The following is a 17,701-nucleotide window of genomic DNA, read 5'->3' as shown; positions in this document are numbered from 1 at the left end:
TCAGGAACAGTGACTCTCTAGGCCAGGCAGCCCTGTGTATGGTGCTGGGGTCAATGGGCCTGGTTCCAGGCCTTGGTTTAGACTTGCTGAGTGGTTGGAAGAGAACTGACTTATCCCCACTCTGAGGCCACAGGGCTCCTACATTCTGGCTCTAATTAACAGTCATTGATACCATTGCACAAGGAAAGTAAATGAGAAAGCCCCTGACCCCCGTGACACGCTAACAACCATGCTGCCTCCATGGCCTGGCTTCCTTGACTGTGAACTGGGACTGGATTCCATGAAGGGATCCCTATTTGGGGTTGTGTTACCCCACAATATCCCAGCCTATGGAAGGTTTTTAATCTTGACCTGCTACAGTTAGGTCTGGAATATTCTCTAAAGGCCCATGTATGTGGGAAAGGCTTCGGTGCTCAGCTTGGCACAGTGGGAGGCTTAGGTCTCGAGGGCTGAGCCCTGAAGGGGACTGGGCTGCTGTTCATTTGTTTTCTCTCTCATGACCTGGCCAGGAGGTGAGAGGTTCTGCTGTCATGCGATCTCACCTCAGCACGCTCTGCGGACATGCCACTACTGTGGCCTTAACCCATTCCTCCAGCTTCGTGTTTGGCTGCCCAACTCTTCTCTTTGCTACAGAACTGTCAGAGTCTTCTCAGTAGGGGCCCCATCACCATGGTTTCCCAGGGAACAACCAAGAAACTTAGTGTTAGGGAAAAAAATTAAAATTCTCCACCAGGATGGAAACCTCTCAACGCCTGCAGCTGGTGCCTCCTGGACACCCAAACTTTTAGAAGATTTCCCAGGAAAAGGGGGCAGGCGTTGACAAGTGACTCAAATGTCTAAGAGTTAAAGAAACATGGAGGGGCAGACAGAAGCGCAGACCCATGGGAAGCAGTTGCTCGCTAAATGTGACCAGTAGAACGGAGCTGACGGGCACCCGAGCTTATTGTAAAGATGCTTCCAGCTCTTTTGGAAGCCTGAAATTTCTCATTATTAAAAACGATAATCATCAGAATACATTCCCCAGGTGATTCCGGGATGGGCCGGACTGGGAGCTTCTAGACCAGATGAGCAAGAAGCGGTATGCTGTGATCTCCCAGGGGCGCCTGGGGCTGTGATACTCTTTCTCTTCATATTTACCGTGTAATAATGCTGGGATAATGGCTCCGTGGCGAATGAGCAACTGTTATGACAGTTAATAAAGTCCTCAGCACCTTATTAAACGCTTGGCCATTCCTCTCACAGCCGATGGGAGGAACTGCTGGTGTTCTCTGTCGGGCTGGGGGGAAGGCAGTAACACTGGGGTTCAGAGGCGTGCCTGAGAGTCCCTGCATGCCGCCCAGAAGAAAGTCTCCATTTCATCATGCTTTTTGGCTTTCCGTGCCAGCTAATAAATGTCTGCTTTCTTTGTAATAGGTCGTGTGATGTTCTATTAACATCTTTAAAACTCTGTAACAGAACACTATGCTGAGAGCCACAGGTGTTCTGCCTGCTACGGCTAGGTGCTGTGGGACCCCCACCTGCAGGACCCTCTGGAGTTCACACACACACCACACAGTCCTGTGTCAGCCAGGGTGGTGCCAGGTTTTCACCACAGACCCACAGATTTGCCGTAAGAAACACATCCAAGAAAGGAGGTTTGTCGTGACACCAAACATGAGCCGCCATTTAGCAGTCACCTTTAATGAATGGCTTCACGGTTTTACATCTTAAATTGGGTCACGTGATCTGGCTGGACCGTTTGCTAGTAAACTCCATTGACCTTCACTCTGACAAGCCAGCGATTGTTCAGTTCTGCCAAAACTGAGCACTGTCATGGAGAGACGTGACACATCTCATTAAAGCAGAACCTGGAAGGGGGACATTTACGTGCAAAGTCAGGCAGATCTCTGTGAGGCCTGTGCCAGCTTGGGCTATCCAATGAGTTTCAGGCAGGCCAGGGCTGCACGAGTGCACCTCTCAGGAAACTTGGGCACGCGTTGAAATTAGCTTGGTGAATTCACGCGGCAGAGCACAAGGGGCATTTACCGTTCTGTTGACTACACTCAGCTGTTAGCGCAGGCTCAGGTGAGACTAGACCAGCATTTCAGTCAGTGTTAACGGGCTTCCAGAAGGATCTCAGCCAGGGGGAGGGGGCAACAAGTGTGAGGTCAGCCCTTGTTATGCCCGGCAAGCACAAAGACTGTGTTCTTCTCTTTCTTGAGTTATTCTTGCTATTCCCGATGACAATAAGTCCACAGTACTGCTTTTTTTGGAGGAAATCATTAAAAACTTGAAGAAGAACGGAACAATGGAGGAGAGAGAGAAAGAAGCGTGTCTGCATCATGCAGTATTCCAAAGACATGCTCACGTTCTTTTGAATCGCAGTCTTTTGCTGAGTTTCTCGCTAACTTTGTTTGAGTCAATGAAAAAAGAGCTCATGCCACTCCCACTAGAGACGGCATCCAATCACAGTGTAAAGTCTATGCCACTGGGTTCTCTCTGGGGACACAGTGCCCACATTTCTCCCCTAGAGAAATGTCTCAGCTGGTGATGCATTCAAGTGCTGTCTTGGCAAGTACTGCAATGTCTGCCTGCCTTTTCTCCCCTGAATGGCCAGGTGTTTGAAAATACAGGTGCTGGGGGCCAAGGCAGAGTGATGGAGGCATTCAATATCTGCGCACTTTCACGGAGGGAAGTGTGTGTGTGTGTGTGTGTGTCTTCAGCTAGACCCAGCCAAAGGCTGGGTGTCAGATGGAAACTTACTTCTCTATGGCAACCCAGCTTCATTGGCCGGGGATTCACAGCCGGGTACAGGGTATGATGGCACAAATCTACTACCCAAACATTCAGGAAGCTGTGGCAGGAGGATTGGGTCAAGTCTGAGACCAGCCTGGGCTATGAAGCCTTATCTCACAAACCAAAGCAACAGCAAAAAGGGAATTAATTGTGGGAAGTGGATTGCTTGACTCTGAAGCCAAGAGGTCCCACTGTGGCCATCTCAAATCAGACCCAGGGAAACTGACGGCGTTGAGCTAAGCCCTAACATCTAAGAAGCAGGAGTCCTCTCAGAGTGCTGGCAATTTGATTGTCTAGGTGGATGGTATAAGTCTAGAGTCTGAAGGCTGACGAGCCTGGAGCTGTGATGTTCAAGTGAGGGTAGATGCATTCCTACTCCGGAAGTGACAGAGAATCCCCCCACTTCTTCTGTGTCCACTCCTCACCACCCCCCCCCCCTCCAGCACTACAGACCGAATGGTGCTCACCCCTGTTGCTGAGGTCCGGTCTCCCTTATTTGGTCCATGGATTCAAATGGAGTTTTCACTTGACAAAAAAAAAAAAAAAAAAAAAAAAACCTCAAACCACACCCAGAATCGACGCTCTGCCCACTGTCTGGGCATAACCCAGTGAAGTGGGCACAAAATTGCCCATTGCTTGGCTCTTGCACTGTCTGCTTCATTCAGAGCAGAAGCCAGAGTCTAGCCTGGGGTTCCAGCCTAAACTGGGGTTCCAGTCTAGCTTTGGGTTCCGTAGCTCAGTGTAGCCATTCTGATCATCTTGGTTTGGTCTGTTTGCTTCTGTCTTCAGTTCAGGGTTTCCCTCCACCTTGAAGGGTTTCTTTGCTCTCCCTGTTGCCTGACTCTTCCCACTCTGCTGATGTGAAGCCGGTCTTCTGACACTCTTGTTCTGTCTCCTGGCTGCTCCGTGCCCCTGGGTCCAGACCTCCAGGAGTCTCAGAAGTGGGCCTTTCTGGAGATGTGGCGCTAATCTCTGACGCTTTCTCCGTGACTGTGTTTTCTTTTTTTTCTTTCCTTTTTTAAAATTGGTTTTATTGAACTCTACATTTTTCTCTGCTCCCCTCCCTGTCTCTTCCCTCCCCTTCAACCCTCCACAGCTGTGTTTTGGAGTCAGCTGATCCCGCCAAACATCAGGGGACCCTCCCCTCCAAGATGCCTAAACCCAAAGGCTCTCTTTTGGTCTCATGCACCATCTCCACCCTCATTTCCCTGTAGCTGCTGGTTCCCTGAGTCTGCTCCACAGACACTGGGGGTCCTTGCTTGCATTGTCATTCTAAGGCGTTGTTTGCTCTCCATGGAAGGCAGAGGCAAGGAGTAGAAGGATTGAAACAAAGTATCAGAATCCAGCTGAACCAGCAATTCTAGGCTTCTTTCATTTCCCCTACATTCATTTAGAATGTATGCATGCATGCCAAGACAAGTCTGTAAGGAGCAGAGGACAACCTGCAAGAGTGAGTTCTCTTCTGCCATGTAGGCTTCAGGGATCAAAGCCCAGTCCTCAAGCTCTGTGGCAAGTAATCACTTTAGCAGTGAGCCGTCTCACTGGTCCCTGTTTTGACCACAGTGTTCTTAAATTAATATCACTTAAGGACACTTTAGTGAAGCAAAAAAAAATTAATAATAATTAAAATAATTACCCTTAGGTATGCATTATTAATTCTTTTAAGACAGATTTTCACTATGCAGCTCTGGCTGGCCTGAAATTTGATGTCCAGCAGGCTGGCCACAAACTGAGAGTTCCCCTGCCTCCACCTCCTGAGTGCTGGGACTAAGAACTGGCATGCTTTGCCCTGTTTATTTTACTAAGTACGACATGCTCATAAAGCTGTTGGGCCCGCAGAGGAATAACTGCTTCCTGGAGGAAGGGCATGTGTGTTGAGCTAGCTGCCTTTTTAACTGAACGCCATTCCTGATGCCTCCTTCCAAGGTGCTATCCAGGCCCAGATACTGAGATCAGGTAAGATGAGACTCCCCCACGGCAGTGTGGCTGTAGCTCTGTTTACTTCCGGAGAAGGCAGCTATGACTTGTCAGGCTCCAGTATCTGGCAAACATGTTTTAGAAAGTGAAAAAAGCCTGCCTCTTTGAGGGAAACAACTGATAGTGTTTCTTGACAACACGGGGGCGTTTCAAGCTCCCACCCCACCCAAACATATACTATTTTCTAATTCATCGCTTATCTTTCTGCCTTGCTGGGAAATAAAGGCTGGAAATGGTGTCCTGTCCTTTGTCTGGGCACAAGCATTCCATAAAGCGACTCTGGAAGGCTCTCTCTAGCACCTGACACAGGCAGGCGCTAAACGGAAGCTGCTTTCTCTCACCATGAGGGGGAATTGAAAAGCTTCAAATTGTTTTCTATCAGATGTGAATAAATTCATGAGTTGATGAAACTGACATATTCGTGCTGATCCCCAAGCAGATACTCCCGAAAGGTAATTCAGAGTTCTTTCATAGCAGAGAACAATTCAAAGACAATGGGGTTACAAGGAAGTCAAAGCAATCGTAAAATATTGAATTTTGGGAAGAACTCTTATTTCTCTAGGAAGAGAAATAAGACTATGTGCAGTGGCCAAAAAAGGCATACAATAACACAGAATCTTATCTGAATATCTCTCAAAGGTGATGCTAGGTAGGCTCTGGCATCGCTATGACAAAAGACCCGTGAAAAGTAGCTTGAACGATGGAAGAGGGGCTGTGGCTCATGGTTCTGAGGGGTTGCTCCATCACGGCTGTGAGAGCATGGTAGGGCTAAACAGTTCTCAATATGGCAGCCAAGAAGCAGCGAGAAAGGAAACAGGAAGTGGTTGGACATGACCTACATCCAGAGCAGGTCCCCATGAACTCCTTCCTCCAAGGTCCCACCTCCTACACTGTCACCTCCCCTGACAATGTCATCTTATGACTTCAACAATGGATCAGTAATTCCACCAATTAGGTCAGAGATCTCATGGTCTAACAATCCTCTTTGGAGACCCCTCCCGGACGTAGCTAGAGGCATTTATTAACCCAATTAAGTTGGCCATCAAGATTGCCATCACAAAACTTAAACACAGTTCCCCACAGCACTAGTGCCAATGTAAACAAGGCCATCTGTATCCCGACACTCTGGAAGCTGCAGCACCGAGTGGTGGCCCCGTCATTATGCCATTAGCGTCGCCTCTCACGCGATTAGCCAGATGTGTTTTTCAAACACTGATAGCACGCCTATCAAGGCTTTGGATGAGTCAGTGTGAACTCAGATTACGGGATGCTTTGGGCACAGACAGAAGTGAAAAGTGGAGAAGGGAAAATGAAGCCAAAAGAGATTGGGCAATAGCAAGATACTATTCAAGAGAAGGAGGGAAGGAGGAAGAGGAGTAATAGAAGAGGCTATTAAAGTGGTATCCACGCTGTGGTGGGACACAGAGACGCTCTTTGAAGCACATTTGCCAAATGCTTCCATACTTCAGCAGTGGCTGGGCCATCTTGTGTGAGCAAAGCTTCCTGAGTCGTGTACGGGACAATCCAAAGCCTGTGGAGTGTCCACAGAGTCCTATAGGCTGCTTGCTTGACCTGCGGGGACAACGTCTGTGTCCTCAGAAAAGGTATTTCTCTACAAACAGACACCGGACTGCTCTCCTCAGGAACGGAACGGTGATATTCACAGAGAAGTCCGCAGTCAGCTAAGTTTATCCTTGGTGGGGAGGGAACACGGGGCCTGAATGTTCCTCCCACTGGGATAGAGGAGAGTATTCCTACTTGCTGCACAGCAGCTCAGGTCTCGAGGCCTAAGGGGCCGGATTCTCCGTAGGCCTAAACCTAAGCCTTGCGGAAGTCAGTGCCCTTGGTGAGAGGTTGTGTAATGGCAAGGAAGGGGCATCACAGAGGCTCCCAATTAACCTGAACTCTCTCCCTCACAGCCCCAGTCCCAGCAACATGCCTGCCAGTTCCAGTCCAGGAATCCTAATTGCTGTGTCAGTTGTTATGGAAACAGACCACACTACTTCCTGAAGAATTCATTATTCCAACAATCTATTTTTTTCACTAGTTATAGCCCCCCCCCCCCCAAACGAACGGTTTGTATGCTAAGGAGCAAAGTTGGTGATTAGCAGAGACTTCTAGGAGCAGGAAGTTAAGCCCACCTTGGGTGATGGGAGACCAGCCATCTCCAGTGAAACAGACTGACGAGGAGGCCAGCTCAGGAGACAAGAGGGTGCAGACAGAGCTGGAGTCAAAGAGAGACCTGGGGATGTAGCAGGAAGGATACCAGGGCCAGCTAGCATATAGGGATGAGGACAGTCATCAGGGGCTGTCCATTCTTCAGGAGCCGATGGTACTTGAACACAGGAAGAGTGTTTGGAATATTAGCTCTGTTTCAAGCGTAGACATGAACACGTCCTCCTAGGTGTGGCCAGTCTGCAATTCTACGGCTGCTCTGACTGGTTGTAACCTGCACAATTCAGGAGTCTTCTTTTTCTTGAGACAGGGTTTCCTGTAGTTCAGGCTGTCCACACAGCCCTTTTGTAGTCAAAGGTGACCTCATGGTTTGGGAGGCCCTTCTGTCTACGTGTTGCTTTTATTGATTAATGAATAAAGAAACTGCCTTGGCCTGTTGATAGGACAGAACTTAGTCAGGGAAAGTTGGACTGAATGCTGGGAGAAGGAAGGCTCAGAGAAAGACACGCCATGGATCTGCCACCAGAGATAGAGGTGCTGAAACTTTGCTGATAGGCCACGACCTCGTGGCTATATACAGATTAATAGAGATGGGTTAAATTAATATGTAATAGTTAGCCAATAAGAAGCTAGGGCTAATGGGTCAAGCAGTGATTTAATTAATACTGTTTCTGTGTGATTATTTCGGGGCTAAGCTAGCCAGGTGGCCGAGAAGAACAAGCAGCCCCTCCGTCCTACAACCTCCACCTTTTGGTCTGCCTTCAGTGTTGGGGGCTGAACCAGGGCCTCGCATGTGCTAGGCAAGCATTCTACCCATTGAGCCAGACCTCCCGCCCACTAACCTTCTGTAGACAGAACCACGTTTGTACCATTGACATCTTGTGGCTCTTACTAAAATTTACCCAAACGGTTCTCACTGTGCCTTCATGTTCTCAGGGACTTCACAACTTTGAACAGACCTGTGATAATATAGCCATTCTGCTGTTTGTCATGGGGGCATTTGAAACCTAGGCCTTATTTTAATAGATGCCTTAGAAAAAGAGTATCACAGTGGCTTTGTCCCTTCTGTCTAAACAGTGAACTGTTTTATTTTTCCAAGCAGAGCAGTGACTGACCAATAAGTAGAAAAACAGGAGATGTTGGTCAGATCCAAGAAAGATTCTTGTGTTCAGAGAAAGAGGGTCTGAGGGCTCTTGTGTTCAGTCTCGCTGTCTATGGTTCCACACTGTGTTCTCTGAGTCTCCAAAGGGCACAGGGTTTTGCGACAGGTGAGCCAAGGTCTTCAGTTATGCCATACACAGAGGCAACACTGCATTTCCAAGGCTTAAGCTATGAGTTAGAACAGTGGGAAAACTGGAAATAATATTGCCAGAGGTGGTAATGACAACCAGAAGCCAGGCTGTATTATGGTTACAAGCTTCTGGGGATCACATTATTAAAACAACATGGTAATGAAGGATTCCTACTCCAAGCATCTAGATATCTAGATATCAACCTTAAAGGCTCTCTCCTTTCCCCAATTTGGCTTCTAATATAAAGTATGAGCAGAGACTAGAATATATAACAGTACAAGGAAGGTTTCATGCCTAGAACACAGCTTGTTAAAGTTTTAGTAAGCCATACGCAGGACCAATTTTCCACTGGAATTAAGATATCCAGTGAAGGCTAAGAAATACACTTTTACTTCCTAAGAAAAATACAAAACAAGAACTGAAGAAGTGAGCTAAGGACCACCAGAGGCCAACAAAGGAGCCCCAGCAAGACTGAATTCCATCATTCTCATGAATTCTCATGGGCACATGCCGTCCTCAGCTAGAGTTTCCCTTCTGCCACCTCCCATGAGGCCCTTCACCAGCTCCCAGTTCTGCGTCAGCATGGCCTCCTCAGGGAAGCTGGCCTGGCCTCGTCACCCACTTGACCAGATTACTCTCTTTTTCTTCTTTTTAACTCTTTAGTAACACTTCTCAGGGGATGTGATCCGTTAATTACTCTCTTCCTTACAATGGGGTGTCTCTCTCCATCCCGGCCACAGTCCCTTTCAAATAGTTCGTGTGTGAGAGGCCAGGAGCTCAGATGACAGCTCAGGTAGCTTTGTGATGAGGGTGAGAGTCTGGCACAAGGAGATGTAGCCCCAGACCCTTGTCTCCAGGTTAGCTCTCAGCTTCTCTGGGCTTCATTCTCCCCACTGACAACGAGGGAGATTTACCCCATAGGTTCACAAGGTGGTGGGTGTCCTAAGGTCAGCACACAGTTGATCTGGTTGTATTTCCCTGGGAATAACACCATTGTTTTCCCATTCCTGAAGAGGTAGGGACACTTTCACTATTTGGAAGTATAGAAAGATACTTTTGTGGAAAATGGACAAGGAGTGAATACTTGCTAATATATGTATATATTATATATAATGATATATATCATATATAATATTATATATATACTTGGATAACAAACAGGAAAGTGTACCCTTTGGGAGGCATTCTGACTACCTGACATGTTTTCACATGTGTTGGAGAGGGCTGGGATTGAACCCAAGACCTTGAACGTCATTGTCAAGAGCTCTTGTTGCTAAACCACACCTCCATCTCCTTCCCAACCTTTTAAACTTTTGCATAACTGGTTCCTTCCTGTCCACAAGTAAAGTTAATCTCTACCCCATGATCTTGGCTAAGTCCCATAACTTTCCTGAGTGTCGACTTTCTAGTCTGTATAACAGAGATGGAACAGGGCTGGGTCTCCCAGCTATGTCATGGCTCGAGGATTATCTGCGGTGACCTGGAGCATGGCAGGTGCACAGAAGGAGTTAATCTTATGGCATTTTATCCAACAAGTAGCTAGAAAGTATCACTCTACTGGGACATTGAAGAAATGAGGTTTTTGGGTGTGTGTGTGAGTGTGTGTGTGCTATTGGGGATCAAATCCAAGATTTCACACATACTAGGCAAGTGCTCTAGCCTTGGGCTGCACACCCAGCCCCAAACTAGACTATTTTTTTTTACTGTGCAGAATATAATGTGTGGCAAGGGAGGAATATTTTCATATGTGGTCACCATGCATTTAGTTTTAATAGAGGGTTGGTAGTCAAATAGCAAAAGTGAGTGTTGGACTTTAGCACTCAGCAGCCCCTTGGCCTTGTATTTCACTCCACTGCTACAGAGCTGAGCTCTGCGGCTGAGATTTCTACAACCCCGCCTTTTCTATGCTGAAAAGCGACAACACAAAAAAAAAAATTTAAATTGCATATTTATGCATGCAACCATCTGGAAACCTCAGGGGTATTATTTTGGTCAAAAGAAGAACATGAATTCAAAGCAGGACAGAATGAGAGATGAATATAATTTTTCTGCTATTACAGTATTATTAGCAACTGTATTAGCAAAGTTGAGAGCTATTACTCACCCATCAGGAAGATAATTTTACATTTCCTCAAATCCTCCATTAAGCCTTTAAAAGAAGAATAATTTAAATTATCGACAAGAAATACCACACTGACGCCCTGGTCCTATCCATACTCTACAGAGCTGAGCCCACAGGAATAAACAAGCTATGACCACCAGGGGGTAGTGAGTATGGAGGCTTTCCCCCTACCCAGGATTTTTATTTAACATAGATCTTTAATTCGAAATGTAAAACTGATACCACCAAATAGTGTGACTCACATGGAAATCCAACTTTTTGTCTGTTTCTTTTTGGTGTTGAGGACTTGTTTGTTTTTGAGACAGGGTCTCCCTGTGTGTCCCAAGCTGGCCTCAAACTCAGCTGAACTTCAAACCCTTCCTTCTTTTGCCTCAGCTCCCTGAGTGCTGGGATTATAGGTGTGCACTATGCCTGGATATAAAGCCAATCTTAAACTTTATATTTAGGTTGTTTTTTTTTAATCGTTTGTTCTTTACTTTAAGATGTAGTACTTCTATTTTTTAAGGGTTTCATATGTGCACACAGAGCATGCGATTGTATCCATTCCCACTCCCCTACTCCTTCTAGATCCATCCCACCCTGATCCAGTATTTCACATTTGCAACCACCCTGTTTAAAAAAGAAGAAATTAATATACAAGATGTCTAGAAGACAAAAATAGTTTATGGCTATCGTAGACAATGCCATTTTCTGTTTTAAGTTGTGATGTAAAGTTTCCTTTAAAATATCAATCTTTATTCATCATGAGTCAGCGTATAGAGCAGGACCAAACAAGAAGTTAACAGAACCAGTAGTACAGAATAATAATCATGGCAGTGGAAACAAGCTCTGAATCTGGGGAACCACTACTGGGAGAAACGGTTTGAGATAAGAACATCTGGAGTCAGTGGGACCCTAATGACTTCACATTGCCGAGGGTTGGAATGGGAACTTCAGGGCACGTGGGTAGGTGTGAGGAGCCAAAGTCTGCAGAGAACCCCACACCCCTAATTGTGTTAAGAATGGTTCTATTGACAGAGCCTACCCCACACCCAAATTGGCTGTTAATGAGAACTATCTGTTAGCGGAACCCGCCCCACATTCCAAACTATCTAGAGAACTAGGTGTGTCATCTCCTAGTTGTGACTTCCTGGCCTACAGTGACCTGACCGAAGGTAACCTCCTGGCTACGTGACCAACGAGGACCATGTGACCAACGTAAACCACGTGGCAAGAGCCCAGGCCCCTGTGCCCATCCCCCAACTCTTTACCATATATAAGCTGTACCCCATCTCTAATAAACGGAGGCTTTGACAAGAAACCCCGCTTAGCCTCCTTCCTCTTTCCTAGCCCTTATCTTACAGGTAGTGCCTCTCCGGGACCCTGGAATAACTGAACTGCCAGACGGGTTACTAACCCTAGACAAGGTAACCCGCCAAGGCAATCAACAGGTAGGTGCCGCATTGCTGGTCCCACAAACAGGCTTGACCTACACAGGGAAGGGGTGTGGGGTGCTGGGGGGACAGAGAGAGAGACCGTGATTGTGCATTTTTATTAGGGTGTGGGACTGAAAGTTTCACACACGCTAGGTAAGGAGTCAACTGCTGAGCTATATTCCCCAGCCCTTAAAATCTATTATTATATTTACTTTATATATTTTCCTGCTTCTATGTTTGTGCACCACACGTGTGCACGGTGCCCACAGAAGCCAGAAAAGGTCGTCAGATCTCCCGAAACTGGAGTTATTGATGGCTGTTAGCTTCCACGTGGATGCTGGGAGCTGAACCCAGGTTCTCTGGAAAAGCAGCTAGGGAGAGTCATTCTCCAGCCCATCCTAGTCCTTTAGTTTTTTTTTTTAACTTTTTTAATATGGGGTGGGGTTTTACTAAGCGAAGCAGGTCAGCCTTGAATTCACCTTGTAGCCCAGGCTGGCCCTGAACTTTGGGTATTCTGACTTGGCCCCCTGAACAGCTGGGATTACAGGTCTCTGCCGTGGTCCAGTTGGTGTCTGGAATTTTTCATGAAGTCAGATACGGAGAATCTCTAACGTGTTCTACAGCATCCCAGCTTCCCTGAGCATCTCTGAATGTGTTTGCAGTTTAGGAAGGTGGCCATATTTACTGTGGTTATTTTCTTTGTTTTCAGGAGAGCTGATGTGGCTATACCCTATTTCAGTTTAAAAATTACTTTTTAGTTGAAAATCATGTAATTACTACGTTGTATGATAATTTGCAGTGACTTGAGAGCATGCTTATATAACAATATGTTAAAAATGTGGCTATATTTATACACACACATAGATTCTCAACGGGGTAAAAACAGGGCATGCGAGAATGTTAGGCACAAATGCCATTGGTCCTAGAGTTTTAGGTGGTTCTAGCTTTCTGCCTTAAAATGCTTCTGCAGTGAGTGCTCTGATGCTATAACCAGGGATAAAGGAAAGTTTGTGCGGCAGCTGTCTATCCAACTTGCAGCGGAGACAGAGTTGGCTGTGGGTGGGGCCAGGTGATGGCTCTGTTACAGCTCGATTTTGGGCCTTCCCTGATGACTGCCACAATCATTTGGAGACTTATTTTCACACAACTGCTGTTTCTATTCTCATCGAATAACACTTTCTCTAGCCCTTAATGGATCAATGGGGGTTAGGGCTGGGTTAATTTAAAAAGCCAAATCACTTGTGTGAGTTACAGCCAATACTATAAATTGATTTCTATAAACTGTGTTGACATTCTTTCAAGTAGACAGGACAGATTGTGTTAACCTAGGCAACTATGAAGCTCATCTTTTATAAACACTATTAAATTCACAGCATTTGATCTCATTTCATTCCATATACAGCTAGCATGGAGTGGCTATTTTAGTTTTCAAGGGACTGTTTTGTGAAATATTGTCTCACGTATCCCAGGCTAGCCTCAAACTTACTATGTAGCTGAGGAGAATCTTGAACTTGAATTCCTTCTGTCTCCACCTGTTAAGTTCTGGGGTTACAGATGTGGCCATCACATTAGGTTATGAAAGCCTGGGGACGGAACCCAGCTATGAGCATGTTAGACAAGCACTCCCAGTCCTTTGAGAAACTTTTAACATGGTAAAAATGACCAAGTGGTACTACTTCAGGATGCAGGTTGGGCTGACTCGACACTGTAGCATAGTAACTGCTATTATGGAAAAGAAATTCTGTTTCCAACTCAATTAGCAAAAATTGCACCTCCAATAAGCCCCATTGGCTGTTACTGCCACTGTGAAGATTTTATGTTTCAATTATGTGTGGCGAATTTTGAGCTGAAGAATGCTACTCTCTACTGTGTGACCTTGCTACTCTGTAACACCAGTGGGGATGGGACAGAGAGTGTGTCCCAAACATCTTGATTAGAGCATCCACTTCTCACTGTGCTCCTTGAGAATCAGGTTCTCTGGGCTGCTGGGCAATGCATCTCTTAGTAAGGATTCCTTTCGGTTCCTTGTGTGGACCAACAAGTTTGGAAGCCATAGATTCCCAGGATAACTCATGGAAAATACTCTGTTGTTTTTAAATCTTAGCTGGCATTAAACAAAGACAGCATATTTGAAGCTATGTGTTCTGATTAGGGAAGGAAACTCACCTCCTGCGGTGTCCTCTCCAAACACATTTAGTTCATCATCGCCCTGTTTTGAAAATAATCATAGCATTAGATGGGAACATTAATAGACACATTTAAGCTCCTTGTTAACGATAAATGCTGGACATTTGAAACAACTCCATTAAGGGAAGAACGTCTAAACACTTGTAAATATGAGTAACAGAATTTCAGGCGTTACATTGTTGATCTGTTGGCAACCAGTACAGAATTCAGTCTCATTTTTTTTGGTGCATAAATTATGTATGGACAGAGAGCTAGCTTCAAAACAACAAAATTCTTCAGTGTTAGAAGCTAATGGATAGGTAAGGTCACAGCTGTGTTATGAACACCCCCTAATTTAAGGTCGATGTTGGCAAATTTTTCAGCCAAGGCCAAGCAGTAAGCATTTTTGATGTGAGCCTCATTGTCCCTGGCCACAGTTACAGTTTGTTAGTTCTTATGGATAAAATGAGGAAAGATCAAGTGACTGTTCTTTTCCCTCATGTTTATCTGTAAAACTCTCATTTCCCTTTGGCGAGGTCACTGTTTTCCTTCTAGAGCAGTGTGGTGTATCTTGGGGGCAGGTTTATAAAGAGTCAGTGCTGATTCCCATTTTGTTTTCCTACTTCCTTACCCATAGGTTACCACGTGTTCTAACCATCAGCTTGACACAGCCTAGAATCATCTCTGAAAGAGTCTTTTAAAAAATATATTTATTTATTTATTATGTATACCATGTTCCTCCTGCATGTACAACTCCAGGCCAGAAGAGGGCATCAGACCTCATTACAGATAATTGTGAGCTACCATGTGGTTCCTAGGAATTGAACTCAGGACCTCTGGAAGAGCAGCCAGAGCTGGATGTTTGCCTTCTCAATGGTGGACTAAAGCTGAAGAAACCCTTTTCTCTCCGAAGTTGCTGTTAGTCAGGACATTTTATAATAACAACAGAAACAATGCTAGAATACCACATCTAGATGTTTCTATCCAGATACATGAAAAAGTGACTTCCAGATATCCAAGAATTTAAATGTGTGTGTGTGAGTGTGTATGTCAGTGTGTGTAAGCATGTGTGTAAGCATGCGTATGCATGTGTGTGTGTGTCAGGTGTGTGTATGCATGTGTGCGTATGCATGTGTGTGTAAGCGTGTGTGTCAGTGTTTGTGCATGTGTATAAGCATGTGTGTGTGTGCACGTGTGTGCAAGCATGTGTATGCATGTGTCAGTGTGTTTATGCATGTGTGTAAGCGTGTGTGTATGAGTGTGTAAGTGTGTGCATGTGTGTAAGCATGTGTATCCATGTGTGTGTCAGTGTGTGTATGCATGTGTGCGTGTGCATGTGTGTAAGCATGCGTAAGCATGTGTATGCATGTGTGTGTGTAAGCATGTGTGCATGCATGTGTGTGTGTAAGCGTGTGTGTGCATGCATGTGTGTGTCAGTGTGCACTGATCTTCTATTTCTGCAGTGTATTCTGGAGAAATTTCTGTTAATACAGGACGTTCTCAGCATAGTATTCTTGGTTGCACAGTATCTATTATGAGACTGGGAACATAATTTTTAACCTCTTTATTGATTTCACTCTGATTGAATAAATCCATATAAAACCACTTCACACAAACATTCCTTCGGGGCAAGTTCAGGATTCCAAGTTTGTGTTCACAGATTAAATGTATTTACAATTTTGATAGATTTTCTTTTCTTTTGCCAAGCTGGTCTCTGGAGAGGTTACCGTGTTCTGCAAGGACAGCATCCATGACACTTTCCCCAGACTTTTGCCTTTAATTCTCTTGGATGCCAGAGTCAGTTCCATGAGGTCACCTGGTTACATGGACCCCCGAGGCAACATGCAGAGAAAGCACTTTGACTAAGTACAGGCCTTGCCACTTCGGGAGAGTCTGAGCCTCCGGGCAGCTCTACCACTTGTCTTCTTGGATTTGCCCTTGTCTCTGGAGCTGCCTCTGTGACACAGGATGCTAAGTTCACACTACTTAATCCTCCCTGTGAAGGGAAAGAACCTCAGAACTCCTCACGGACACTCACATTCTACAGTCCCTTACAGAAACTGCTGCGTTCACAGTGAGGCATGACCATGAGTCCACCCATTCCTGCCTTCCCTCCCCATCTCCATTCCGAAGATGAAGGAACTGAGCAGCCTCTGGCTAGGTCACCAGACCCCTGGTGACGTCAGCAGTAGACTGAGACCCATGCCTTTCACCATCGTGAGCAGCTCCATAGCTTTAGTCCCCTCAGTAGAGCCATCATGGCAGGTGTTGGTGGTCTTCTACGGAGCCCTGGACCGCTGATCTTAGCATTCAGGAGCTGGCACCCTGCCCCTGTGAACTGGGACCACGCTATGATACAGGGGGAACTCTGGAGCCCCCTCCATGATCAAGAAAGCTTGGACGGAGCAGGACCACCATTCTGCTGAGCTTTGACCCCTGCACCATCCCAAGAGCAAAACCATTCACACCTTTGCATAAGAATCCCCACCTCAGGTACAGCTTGGAGGGAAGCCAGCCCACTGTACTCTCCCGGAGCAATGAATAGGCTTGTCCAAAACGCACACACAGTAAGAGCGTCACTAACACTGGGCGGAGAATGCCTGCTGATCAGAATCTGCTCTCCACTGGTCAGACACTTGCTGGATACATCTAGTTGATGTCAAGAGGAAACCGAGTTCATACCCTCACTCTTCCACATCATTGAACTATACAATTATACACGGATGGGCTGAGCTGTGGCTCGTCTTTCCTGCCTATGGTAGCATGTCTTGGGAGTTTGATCAAAGTTAATCTGAATTCCTAAAACAAGGGGCCACATTGAAAAAGGGCCCTGCTCCTCTCTAGCTGGCTTCTGGAGTTTAGCCTGTTTTTATCCATGGCTCTTATTCACAGCTCTGTGTTCTGTTTGTCTGGAGGCGTTGACTGAATCCCATTTTATTTCTATTAGCTCACTGGTAGTGAATAGGTTTCTAGGGCACAGAAGGAACTGTCATTTGTTCTTAGTAATGTCATGCATAGACATAAAAACCCAGATGAAGGAAATATCTGATTGAGGGTACTGTTCTCCTGTGATTGCCAGTATATCTCACACTTCCAGGATAAATCCTCTGTAAGTAAAATTCCAGGATCAGTGGCAGAGTGCTTTCTTAGAACACCCAAGGCCCTGGTTTTTATTCTCAGCCCCATAAAGTAAAATCAACCTTTTGCCTAGAATTTGTAAGGCCAACATTCAATTTAAAGCAAAATCAGTCAACTAACCAACAAGCTAGCCAGTCAGTCAGTCAACTAACCAACCAACTAACCAGCCAACCAGACAGATAATCAGATAGCCAGAGAGCCAGTCAGACATACAGTCAGCGATCCAACCAAACAGCCAGACAACCAACCAACCAATCAGCTAACCAACCAACCAACCAACCAACCAACCAACCAACCAACCAACCAACAAATAAACCAACCAGTCAACCAACAGTAAGTGCCAGGATTGTAGCTCCGTGGTACGGTACTCTCTTGGCATGCAGATGGTCCTGAGTTTAGACTTCTGACATTGCAAAAATAGTGTTTATTTGGGTTGGGGATATAGATCTATGGTAGAGTTCTTTTCTCACAAAAGAAGAAATGAAGAAAAGGGAAGAAGGAGGGAAAAGAGAGAAGAGGAAGGAGGAGAAAAGGAAAGAAAATGGCTTCTTATGCACACACACACACACACACACTCACACACACTCAAGAGAGGTGAAGGTCAAGCATTTGCTTTAGTGAACAAGATGCTAGAGGCCAAA

At 45.8% G+C, this 17,701-nt stretch overlaps 1 protein-coding gene across 2 annotated transcripts in view; it reads right to left on the bottom strand.

Moving 5' to 3' along the window:
* The window catches only part of Ak5 (adenylate kinase 5), a 187,408-nt gene that overhangs the window by 24,775 nt on the left and 144,932 nt on the right, over positions 1-17,701 (bottom strand). For both annotated transcript variants that reach the window (XM_075981057.1, XM_075981058.1), the window contains exons 9-10: positions 13,923-13,965; positions 10,324-10,368 (exon numbers count right to left, since the gene is read on the bottom strand). In XM_075981057.1, the coding sequence (XP_075837172.1) occupies positions 10,324-10,368; positions 13,923-13,965 (88 nt within the window). The remainder of the gene's footprint in view (positions 1-10,323; positions 10,369-13,922; positions 13,966-17,701) is intronic.

This window comes from Microtus pennsylvanicus, chromosome 7 (assembly GCF_037038515.1).
Source record: "Microtus pennsylvanicus isolate mMicPen1 chromosome 7, mMicPen1.hap1, whole genome shotgun sequence".
NCBI classification, from domain to species: Eukaryota; Metazoa; Chordata; class Mammalia; order Rodentia; family Cricetidae; genus Microtus; species Microtus pennsylvanicus.
Note: the sequence above shows the minus strand (reverse complement) of the source record. Positions and strands in the feature narration are given on the sequence as shown.